This window comes from Miniopterus natalensis, chromosome 1 (genome assembly GCF_054644295.1).
Source record: "Miniopterus natalensis isolate mMinNat1 chromosome 1, mMinNat1.hap1, whole genome shotgun sequence".
Lineage (NCBI taxonomy): Eukaryota > Metazoa > Chordata > Mammalia > Chiroptera > Miniopteridae > Miniopterus > Miniopterus natalensis.
The window spans coordinates 123,723,527-123,735,962 of NC_142081.1; the positions used below are offsets into that span (position 1 = coordinate 123,723,527).

Sequence of the window (12,436 nt, forward strand, 5' to 3'; positions counted from 1 at the left end):
TTACGGGATGTCTTACTGAAACCCTTTACCGTCGGAGGATAGTCATTGGAACAGTTACAGATGTGGCAAATGTTGCTTTTACGGGGGTGATTTTGATTAGGGGCCGGGAGACTGCCAAAAGTTGGTCAGAGCCACAGTGATGGTGGTAGCGGCTTGTTAGGCTCATAAAAGAACAAAAACTCACTGTCTGCTCCGCTGGCTTCCTATGGAAATCCTTAAAATGCTTTCTGGTCTGCTCCCCTGCCTTCCCGAAGGGGCCCATGAGAGGCCCAGAGACGATTCTATCAGGGTGTGTGCAGTCAGCTCCCCACTGGTGTTGCTGAGGCCAAGCATGAAGCGGACAGCGTGAGGCCCTCCCTCGCTCACTGGCACCCCACCTGTCGCCCATGGCAGCAGCCCTGCGGGCGCTGGGAAAGGAAAGGTTCCCCTGGGTGCTGAGCGGAGATGGGAAGAGAGACCACCACCCTGTAACCACTCCAGGGTATGCGAGGCCAGCCCAGCCCGCTGCACACCCTCCACTGTGAGCTTCACGGGAAAGAGTTCAACAGCCCCTTCGGAAGTGGGGAGGGGCGGGGAGGGGGGCGGGATTTTACTCTGGTGGCTTGTTCCATACAACTGGGTTGTTCTAAAAAAAATAGCACTTCCTTTTGATTCCTGTATCTTGATCATCCTGTAAGTGCTACCTCGGATCCTTTTTAAGCAAACTTGATCAAAGCAGGCCCTTCCCAGATGAACTTGTAAAATGAATGAGGCTTATTTAAGTTGGACTCAAGGAGCCAGAGTATGGCAGCTAGAAACTATTTAGGAAGGGTTTCTTTCTGCTGCCTGGATTCCTCTCCTAAAGAATTCTCACTTCACACCTGGTTTTCTCACTAAAGGAGATGGAGCAGAGGTCCTGCTTCTTTTGGTCTGGAAAGCTAAGATTCAGGAGAAACTCGGTTCTTATTAGTTTCCTGTGGTGATCAGCCCAACCTGTGCCCAGAACCAAGTGCGTGTTCTTGGGGTACATCTGCCTGCAGGAAATAGCCATGGAATCACCTGTGTTAGGTCCCAGAATTTAAAAATTATTTTTCTGTTATAAAATCACAGATATTCACTATGCAGATTTAAAAATAGAAAAGGTAATAATACAAAAAATGTATAAAACACATCGAATACCAACAGTCAGAGACAGACACTGTTGATACTTTGTTATAGATACATCTGACTTTTCTCTGCAAACCTGTGTACATCTAAAGGAGATATGTAGACAGACAGACAGGTTCCTTAATTAGCATCCTGCTTCACACACTGCACTGACCTGCCTCCCTTTGGCACTAAACTTCTAGAACATGATTTTTACAAACTGCATGCTGCAATGTTGCGTGATGGTTCCTTAATTTATTTAAACTTGATTCCATATTTTTGCCTGTAGAGAACTAGCATAATTTTTTTTTTTTTAATTTTCACAATGAAGGAAATGGGCATGTTTAGAGTTACCAAGTCATCTATGTTGGGGTGGGACTTAACTTAGACTTTCCTTTCTGGCTTTCTTAGGTTCTTTGCTGCTCTTTTCTCATAGGAACTCCCCTTGTTTCTGGTGGGAAGACTCTCAGCGCCCTGGAGGGGCCACCCAGCCAGCCCCTCCCTGCCAGCACCTCGGCCATCCACATGAGCCTGCTCGACATGAGGCGGAATGTGGCCGAGCTCAGGCTCCAGCTGCAGCAGATGCGACAGCTCCAGGTACACACGGTGTTGCGTCCCGACGATGTCTTCTGTCTTATTTGCCCAAAGTCAGCTTTCTCCTCTCCCACACCCCTAGCCCCACAGCACCTTCCCAGGGTTCTCCCCACCATCCTTTCCTAAGCGTGAACTGACACCTGGCTAGCAGAGCCTTAAGGGCATGGTTTCCTCCCTCACACACATAATCTGGGTCTAGAGCCTTCCACTGCAGCCGTGATCCATGTAGAACCACTTCTTTAAGCTATGCGTGCCTTTACACATGAAAAACCCATTAAACATCTGTTTTTCCAAGGAGAGCTGAAAGCAAAGGAGCCCCGTGGAGCATAGTAAGAGCCAGTTAAGGCTTCCTGTTTAGTGTTTCGGCCGCTTGCTTCCCCCCAGCGAGCAGGCACAATGGTGGGACAGCCAGCTAAGCTTTTGTTTTTTACAAGTAACTACAGTATATTTAGAAATATGAGTTTAAACTAGATGACTAATTCATAAGGAAAAGAAGCCATCGTGGATGATTTTGTTGAGGAAAACATCTGCATTCTATCTGGATAGTATGTTCCTTAATATTTTCCTTCCCTTTTTCCATTGTTAAGAAATATATGCACTATATGGGAACCAAAAGGGAGGGAAAATGACCCTTTGTGTCACGAATCTTGGTGAGCCAATCCCATAAATCCAACGAAGGGAATAATGTATCTCCTGGTGGTGGGGACTGAGGAGCTGGGGAGGGGCCTCTCTTAGTGAGATCAGGTGTCTGCTTTGTGTATCACCCTCAGGCCTCCTGCCTTTTGTAGGAGGTTGATCACTGAGGCTAGAGGGCAGCCTCCTTAACTTTGAGGAGCTCATAGTTCAACATTGGTAAAAGGCAGGCCCACCCAGGAGCCTAGAGCAGCCACACAGGTGTAGCATCCACGGCAGCCAGTGGGGTGTCACCTTTTCAGCCAGGGAGGTCCAATAAGGAAAAAACTTAAGACCTCAGCCCTTTCTTCCCTCAGCTCGCCAATGCACAAGCCCTACATTTTTCACCGCTTCATTAAGCCAAGAAGACAATCTCCCCTTACTCTACCTGCCAGAGAATAAACCAAAAGGCAGCTGCCTTGAGAGACCCTGTCGTGGATTTTAAGGTGTGATACACCTGAAAACATGGCCCATGGCTCAGTGCTCAGGTCTCCAAGGCGACTCTGTCCCTCAGGCAACGTCCCAGGCACCTTGGATGTCCCATGCAAATTCATTTACGTACTTTTATGAGTTTTGTCATCTGTGAAGTTCCCCATCCTTTGCATTAGCTTGTCCTTGTTTTACAATTTTTAAAGACACTTTGCAGTGAAATGAAGTGTATGGGTTGGGCTGAGGGTGTGTGCCGAATGGCAAAGTCCATTGCCCACAGTGTCCAGGTGGTAATTTAACAAGTGAAGTGGAGGAGGGACAATGGCAAGGTGACCCCTCTAAAGAGCAGTCAGCAGTCAATTCTAGCCAGCTCTTAACCTGAAGGCCATTACAGTCAGTGTTCCTAGACATTTCAGCATTTCAAGAGAATCAGGAAATACAGGTTTTTATGAAATATCTATATTCATTTTTAAAATGTTGGAAAATAATTAAAAGCCAATTATTTAGTGCTCTGCAAGCCAAGCAACACATGTGCAGGACAGAGGGTCTTCCCTCTCCCAGGTGCTTATGGAGGGCAAGCCCCTCTCACACTGCTCCTTCCTTTTAGCACCACCTGCTGGCCATTTGGAAATTGTCTCTCCTCAGCGGACACACAAGAAAAAAGGTCCTAAATGTATTGTTTGTATGGTAATATCTACTGCTTTCAAAAGTGAATATTTGTTGGTTTGAGGGCAGGGGTGGAATTGCTGTAGCATAAACATCGCTGAAGTATGGCAAATTTGATACCAAGATTGTGATGTGTGTGGCTGTGACATCACCCTGTTGGTGGCTGGCATTGTTTGGTCCTCTGGCTGGCTGGGAGGAGTCTCCCACAGTTTGCCACTCCTTGCAACCCTTGAACTGTGGAAGCTCAATTGCAGAATTACAGTTTCTCAAACAAAGCAGCCCTCCAGTCAAGGTCTGGGAATGCGGTCTTAACCACACGAGTTCCTTTACTGCCCAGAACTGCTCAGCCTTTCTGGCTTTGGGCGTGTAAGGAACAGTGAGCAGACATGCTCTTGAGCTTAGAAGTGTTTGCAGTTCTAAAGAGCAGACATATGAGGAGAGATAAGCACTTTATCTCCTAACCTGGCTGCTGTTGCTTCTACCTCGGTTTTTGTATCCTCTGTGTGTCCGTCAGCTTTCCTTCCCGTCCAACCTCTGTCTTTTCAGTCAGGGGAGTCTATGTAAAGCAAAAAGAGTTCAGAATAATTAAGCCGTCCCGACACCAGGTCTCCTTCAGCGTATGTGTTCTATACTCCAAAAATGAAGTACAGCCCCAAAGTGATTATAAGTCCAATAATGGAGCTATCATTAGAGATACATGAAACTCTATAGAATAGTCTCAAAAGAACAAAAATTGAATTAGAAATTCAAGTGTTCTTTGAACTGTGTTATAAAATAGTGAAGCTGAATGAAATCTTTTGTGCTTGGCAGCTGGTTCCAGTAATTAGATAATTAAATCACTGGAAAGTCCTAGACTATAGATCATGTCCTGTTTGAGCATTTCGTTTCCAGAACTGATGGATTATTCTCAAGAAAAGAAATTTGATACAGACACAGCGTGTTGGGTAGATTTTAATAGGGCAAAAACAATGCCAAGAGAGGCAAAAGGATCCTAAGCAGAGGGTCAAGAAAACCCTTTATGTCCTCTGCTGTCCAGTTTCACATCAACTGTAGGTATTAAGAGAATGGTCCTTAGTCATAGCTACCTAATAGAATCACTTGAGGCCTTTAACAAATATATAGATAGCCAAGCACCAACCTCTGTCATAGTCTGGCTTCATTGGTATGGGCCAGAGGCATGCACTGATAATTCTAGACTGTTCCAGGGTGAGATTCTAGAGTGTTCCAGACACTTGATTTTAGAATGTTCCACGGTGAGAATTGCTCTCATGTATTATGACTGCTCAGTTCATTGTGCTAACTCTTAGAAATGTTGAGATCTTAGGCAGCTGTCACAGGGTGAAGCAGAAACAAATGGGGGATCTGCACCCTGAAAGTGTGAAGGACATACCCAATGACTTTAAAGCCCCACCTTTAAACAGTGCCCTTCATTCCCAGGGGCTAAACATGTGTGTTCTCTACTTAGTTATAATTGTTATGAGAGCTACCGGAGCTTTATATTGTTATGTTCCCATTCTCAGGTAACAGTTGGGTCTGCCATTAGCTGGCAGTAATGGTAAAAGGGACAGGTGAAGGTCTTGTGCCTAACAAATGCTCCCTTCAAAAGATGATTACCTCGCCCGGCGGGGCGTGGCTCAGCAGTTGAGCATCAACCTCGGATCCAGGAGAGCGCGGTTCGATTCCCGGTCAGGGCACAGGCCCGGGTTGCGGGCTCGATCCCCGGTGGGGGGCATGCAGGAGGCAGCCGATCAATGACTCTCTAATCATTGATGTTTCTATCTCTCTCTCCCTCTTCTTTGTCTCTCTGAAATCAATAAAGATATATTTAAAAGAAAACAAAAGATGATTATCTATTACCTTTTCTGATATGAATTAGAAAAAAAATTATGAGCTACATCCATTTTCTAAAATGCCACAGAACTTGGGTTTTTCCAAATTAATCCTGTATCCACAGAAGTGACCGCAGCTCTGCCCCTTTCTGGTGGCCTCTGGAAGAGATGGTACAAGTTCAGTGGGGGCCAGGTGAGGCTTGGCTAAAGAAAGAATGGATGCATCCTTCCTTCTCTCATTCCCACGATTTTTTTCCTGGTCCCTAACTCCTTATTCTGATAAGTAAAGAACGGGGTTATTCTGAACTTAGTGCTCCATTTTTAAAACTATCAAGAATTTACTGCGTCTTCCTAAGAGAGGGAGGAGTTAACACAGTAATATTAAAAAAAAGCATAGGAGTATACAGAGCCCTGATGTTTGAAATGTTATAATTCAGTACAGTTATCTTAAGGTGTCTTTTCATAAGAGTGCCTAACAGAAATGTGTCGGAGCACTACCATTTATCCTCTGACGTCCAAAACAATGGTCATGGAAATGTGTATCCCTGAGAAAAGCACATAGAGGTAGGCCCATGCTGAGCAGACCCAATAAACAGAACTAGTGCGGGATTTGACAGTTAGGCAGGCTGGCATACGGTGTGCCAGGCCCTAGTCATGCCTTCCCACAGAGGCCGGCTAAGATGAGGAGACTTCTCCCAGATATCATGTCGTTGTGACCAGGTTTCCTTTACCTTGTCCTGACAGCCTGGGGAACTTTCCAGGTGGTCAAGAGTCATTCTGGGGTCTGACTGTCATGAAATTTCCTGAGTTTTAGTAGGACCACTGTTCAGTGTCACTGCTAGGCAGCAAAATTAGTTCAGATATACTACTGATCAGTTTAACTATATGGTTGACAAGACCAATACTATTAGATTTTACCTAAGAAATTATGATTGAGTATATGAGGTAAATGTCTATTTTGAGGTGGGTGGAATTGGGTTTGGGCAGTTTCCTACTTTCTTGAGAGAGTTGATATGGATAGCTTATTTGGCCCAATTTAATTTTTAATAGCCAAGTGCATAATTTCTGTTGAAGTATTTTTTATCAAAATGTCAAGGCACGGCATTTACAATAAACATATGTTTCCAGCGATGAGGGATACTGCAACTGTGCTTGCCTTGCCACTGTTGACAACCAGAAAACTGAAAAATAAATGTGTAAAACAACTGTTTTTAAATTTTGGACAACAAGCAATGCGGGATTGTGATCCTTAGGAGAATGGAAACAAAGGATCTATACCTACAATTGACTCAGCTTCCTCCCGGGGGCACCTTTCAGATCATAATGCAGAAAAGGGTAACCCAAGCATAGCACTGACACTTAATAGAAGAGGTACTATCAAAGTGTAGAGGGTTGAAGCAGCTAGAATTTGTGGAGTGGAGTACCAAACGAGGGATCTCTGCAGAGAAAGAACTATATAAATCTGTGGGTCTGTTACTGAACAATAATAAGCCCCGTGCATGTATCGTGAAGGACCACTAAGCCAGGCAAAAACAAAATGCAGGCTGTAAGATAACAAATTCCCAGAGCTCACAAAGGGCTGGGAGATGTTCAGGAGTCTTGATTAGTCATCTGGGACATTCAGTAGAGACCAGAGAAGAGCCATGCTTCAGTCTTAGGACTACACTAGACCCAGAGTAAAAAGTACCCCAGATTCTCCCTAACAAAGATGAAAACCAAGCCTCTAGAGATAAAAAAGTATCCACAAGTCACTGAAACAATAGCAAGAGAAAGTTCTCTGTAAAGGAAAACAGCAAAATCCAGAACTGTGTGCCCAGCATCCAATAAAAAATTACTAGATGTGTGATGATTCTGGGGAATGTGACTCATAACTTTAAGAGAAATCCATCAGTGGGTATCTGCCAGAAGTGACAGGAATAATACGATCAGCAACAAGGGCTTTGAAATTGCTATTATAATCTCAAGGATTTAAAGGAAAACCTGAACACAATGGTACAAGAAATGGATGATATAAAAAATATCTAAGTGGAACTTTCAAGAACTGAAAAACACAATATCTGAATAGACTTAATAGAAGACCAATCACTGCTGAAACAAAATATCAGTCAACATGAAAACAAATAGAAAGTATAAAGAGAAAAAGGACCAACGAAAATGAACCAAAACTTAGTGATTTGTGGAACAATGTTAAGTAGTTAATGGGAAAGAGAAAAACATTAGAAGAAATCGTGCTTGAAACTTTTCCAAATCTGATGAACACTGTAAACCCACAGACCAAAAAAGCTCAATAAACTGTGGCAGGACAAGCACAAATGAAACTACACTAACACATATTGGAATCAAATTTGCTAAAAACCAGGAGTAAACAGAAAAAATCTTACAAGCAGCCAGAGGGTGGGGAGGGAAAGACACACTGCATAAAGAATTAACACTGAATTCTCATCAGAGACAGAAGTTAAATCAGAAGATAATGGAAAGACATCTTTAAAGTACTGAAAGGGAAAAAACTCTCTCAGAAAATAGAAGACACTTCCCAGCTCATTTTATGAAGCTAGCATTACCCTAAGATGAAAACCTCTCATTTTTACTTAAAGAAAAACAAACACCCACAGACTGATATCTCTCAAGAAAATATGTTTAACAAAATGATAGCAGTTGAATGCAGCAATATCTTAAAAAGATAATACAGCATATTTGGCTTTATCCCAAGAATGCAACATTGTTTTAATATGAAAAAATGAATCAATGTATTTGACCTTATTAACAGAATAAAGGAGAAAAATCATATTTTAATAAATGCTCACAAAGAAAGACAGAATTCAATACTAATGATAAAAACACTCATGACTCAAGGGCAAGAAAGAAACTTCCTTAACCTGATAAAGGATGTCTGAAAAAAACTATAGAACCTATAGTTAGTGGCAAAACACTAAACACGTTCCCCATAAAATCAAGACCACGGCCCTGGAAGGCTGCTCTCACTTCTGTTGAAGCTGTACTGAAGATCCTGGCACGTACAATAAGGCTAGAAAAAGAAAGAATAAGTGTACAGAGAGGAAAGTAAAAAGTCTACTTGGTTTTACTCGCAAATGACCGGATTGTATACATATAAAATCAAATAGAATTTATTTTTTAAATATTATCAAGAAAAGTGAATTTTGATAAAATCACCAGCGTCAAGTCAGTAAGTAAAATATAAAAATTTTAGTACACACAAGGTACAAAATCATACACTGGATTTCCCCATACAATGAAAGAACTCCACATTGAAAAGAATGAACGGCTAAAACAACTACGTGGCTGGATCTCAAAAACAATATACTTAAGGAAAGAAGCCAGACACAAAAGATTTCATATCATATAATTCTATTTCTGTGACGTTCTAGAACAGGAAGAACTAAATCCATAGGGACAGAAAACAGATTGGTGGTTTCCTTGGGCTGGAGGTTATGGGATTGTTTGCAAAGAGTCATGAAGGAATTTTCTAGGGTGATAAAAAAAAAAGTTATTTCTCTTTTTAGTAGTGGTTACTTTGGTGTATATGTTTGTCAAAACTCATTGACGGTGCTCTTAAAATGGCCATACAGATGATCCCCCACTTAGCACGGTTCAGCTTACAATTTTTCAACTTTACCATGGTGTACAAGCGGTACACATTCAGTAGAAACTGTACTTCAGATTTTGAATTTTGATCTTTACTAGGCTAGTGATATTTGGTCTGATCCTCTCGTGATGCTGGGCAAGCGATCACAAGGGTAAACAACTGGTAATCTACAGCATAACCGTAGTGTTACATGATTTTGCCCAACTGTCGGCCAATGCGCGTGTTCTAAACACCTTTTAGGTAGACTAGGCTAAGCTACGACGTTCAGTGCTCTAGGTGCATTAAATGCATTTTCAACTTACGATGGGTTTACGAGGCCCTAACCCAGTCGGTAAGTTGAGGAGCATCTGTATTTTACTGTTTGTAAACTATACCTTAAATGAGTTTGTTTTTTTAAGTTAATTGAAATGTTGATATCACTGCTAAGCCAAAATAAACGTAATGACGTGAAGTGCTGATGACTAATTTATTTGAAGCATTTAGAGAGAGGTGCTGCCTTCGGCACCTTTTCACACGCTGCTGGGGTGGAGGCCTGGAGACCTTGGCGAGAAGACGCCAGCGGGGTGGGGTGGGGTGGGCACGACTAGGGGAGGGTGTGCTCCTTCGTGACTCGCTCATTGTTGCCCACGTGCCAGCCAAGGTGCTGCTGAAAACTCCGGGTCGTCCCTCTAGCTGGCTCCATAAACCGCTTTTTCTGGGAAGGAGGGTCATGCAGCCTTCCGTCCTCTTCGAGTGGTATATTTGAATATGATCTGACCGTGTTACCAGTTGAAAAATTTGAATATTACATGCATTTGTGTTCTGATATGTCTGCAGGCTTCTCGGAAACATTGAGAGTCAGTCATGTAGCAAATATGCGTTGGGCTCGTACCGTGTGCCGGAAACTGCTTGTGCCTGGGAATGAAACAGACCCGCCCCCTGCCATGCTGCCTGGCGCCTCTGCCTAGTGGATGATGGCTGAAAGATTACTGCTTTGAATTCAAAAATCCCAGTTCTCATCCTGATTCTGCCTTGCGGTTGCCCCCACGTGATTCTGAATAACTTTTAACCTCTCAGAGCTTCACTTTTCCCATCTTTCCAGTTTCGGCCTTAAGAATGTTGAATAGTCTTTCCGTAATGTCCAGCTTGATAGCCGCTGCTGCTGTCCGCTGCCAACTAGACCGTAACTTTACTGGAACTCGCCTGTAAGATTTATGCAAGAGGGGCAGAGGACTGCGCCACCCAGCTCACGGCGCAGTGACATCATCTATTCATTCAAGGGCCCTTTTCTCAGACCACGGTGCTCACCCTTGATGGCACATCAGAATCATCTAAGGAGTTTTAAAAATTCTCATTGCCGAGCTGCACCTCAGACCAGAATCTCTCAGGGGTGGACCCAGGCGTCAGTCACTTTTTGACACAATTAATCATCTACTTATTTGTCCCTTTACGTGCCCATTTTCATTTATTCCCCAGACCCAATGGAAATAGCTCTGGGATTTGACACATGGCATTGAATTTGAGTATACCATTTTGATAGTAGTATTGCTGTGTGTATTTAACAACCACGGCAAGGCAGGGCATTAAAACTGAGCCCACACCACGTCTGAGCCATGGGTCCCTCTATATTTCTTTCATCTAAGAGTTTTTAGATCTTCGTTGTCCGTTAAGCAACATTGCTGTCAACTCAATTCATGCATTCAACCCGTAGTTATTGAATGCCTGCTATGTGCATGCACTGTGTCCTGCAGACTCTGTGGAGAGCAAAAATTAACCGGCTGGAAGGAATATCACGTGCAAAGTCCCTGTGGCAGAAAGGAGCTTGGCCACCCAGAAAAACTGAAAGGATGTTTACGTGGCTAGAGCAGAGAGGGTGCCAGCTATATGCAGCGTGAGGCGGTCGGCGTATTAGAAAGGGCCTTCCTGCCCAGCACCTTGGGGCAGAGCTGTAGCTGCAGAGATTACGGGAGGAAGTTGCCCTCTGTGCGTTGTCTCCAAACATGGTGACTTTCAGCAGTGTACTGGCTGACTGTTTTTAATACCACAATAAAAAGACATTATTAGCCAAAGCAGTAGGAGAGCATGATCATGATTCATACAGGGGAGGTAGCCCAAGAGTGGCACATTTTTATCTGATCCCTTCCCAGACAAAACCGCAGGACCTGCCCCAGGGTTATGCTCCCTGATAACAGTAGCTGGTATGTACTGAGAGCTAGGGTTGTGCCAGGCACTACTGTGAGCACTGTATTGCCTCTCTGAATGTGCATTACCAGCCTATGAGATGAAAGCTATTACTAGCCCTTTTTTTTTTTTTTTTTTAACCCTCACTTAAGAATAGTTTTTCCATTGCTTTTCAGAGAGAGTGGAAGGGGGAGAGAGAGAGAGAGACATCGATTGGTTGCCTCCCGCATGTGCCCCAGCCGGGGCTAGGGATCGAGCCTACAACCAAGGTTCGTGCCCTTGGCTGGAATCGAACCTGGGACTCCTCAGTCCGTAGGCCGACGCTCTAACCACTGAGCCAAACCGGCTAGGGCACTACTCCTTTTTATGGATGGACATAGAGAGGTTAATAACTTGGCTGTGGTCCCACTGCTGCTAAGTGCTAAGACTAGAAATTGAACCCAAGCATCTCTCTGGACAGCCAGTTGATCACAGGGCTGTGCTGATGCTGGGATGTGGTGGTGGCTCTGCTTACATGGCTCATGTTGACATGTTTTCTCTTTATTCAGAGAAAATGGAAGCCACGATGAGATTTCAAGCAGGTGGTAACATGGTCAGGTGGCATTTCCCTCAATTTGCAGATAATGGACAGTTGACAAAGACACCATCACTCCTATGAGGTGATATACAGTAGTCGTAGGACAGTCCGCAAGACCAGAAAACAGAAGAAACAGTAGAAGCTCACTGACATTTCAGGGGAACTTTAGGTATAATATAATTACTGTTTTTGAGGCTGGTTGAATTAATTCACTTGCCGGATGAGCTGTCAGAAAATTGTCCTGCCTGGGGGAACACTTAGCACCTTCTTAGAAATAGGTCTCAAGTGTTATAACTAGATTCTTGCAGAAGCCTGGATGCAAACTCACACATCCTACACTCTTCAGTGAGAAACAAGAGTGCTCCAGAAAGTATATGGAAAATTATATGTAAATTGTGGTTTTATGCATGCAAGCAGCCTGTTGTATCATTCAGGGAAATAAGTAAATTGCCAGGAGCCTTCGGTTGACCTGGAATCATTGTCATTGTCACCATCAATATCAACACCATGTTTTAATGATCTGGGACTACCCTGTATTTGGTACATGATCCCATATAAAAAAGAGGCACCTGATTTTCTTTTAACAGATATCCTGAACTATTTCGTAGCTATACCTGTTCTAGTCTAAGCAGTATCTCATTTAATCCTCAGAATAACCCTGCCAAGGGAAGTGAATCCCCATCCTTAGAGATAAGGCAACAGAGACCAAGACAGGCCAATTAACATGCCCAGAATCTCACATAGCCGGGGTTTAGGGTTTGATCCAAAATCTGTTTGGCT

The 12,436-nt window shown here is 43.5% G+C and overlaps 1 protein-coding gene across 4 annotated transcripts in view; it reads left to right on the forward strand.

The window, feature by feature from the left end:
• KIAA1217 (KIAA1217 ortholog) overlaps window positions 1-12,436 on the forward strand; it is a 288,923-nt gene that overhangs the window by 247,290 nt on the left and 29,197 nt on the right. For all 4 annotated transcript variants that reach the window (XM_087825511.1, XM_087825514.1, XM_016224710.2 and 1 more), the window contains one exon: window positions 1,562-1,722. In XM_087825511.1, the coding sequence (XP_087681637.1) occupies window positions 1,562-1,722 (161 nt within the window). The remainder of the gene's footprint in view (window positions 1-1,561; window positions 1,723-12,436) is intronic.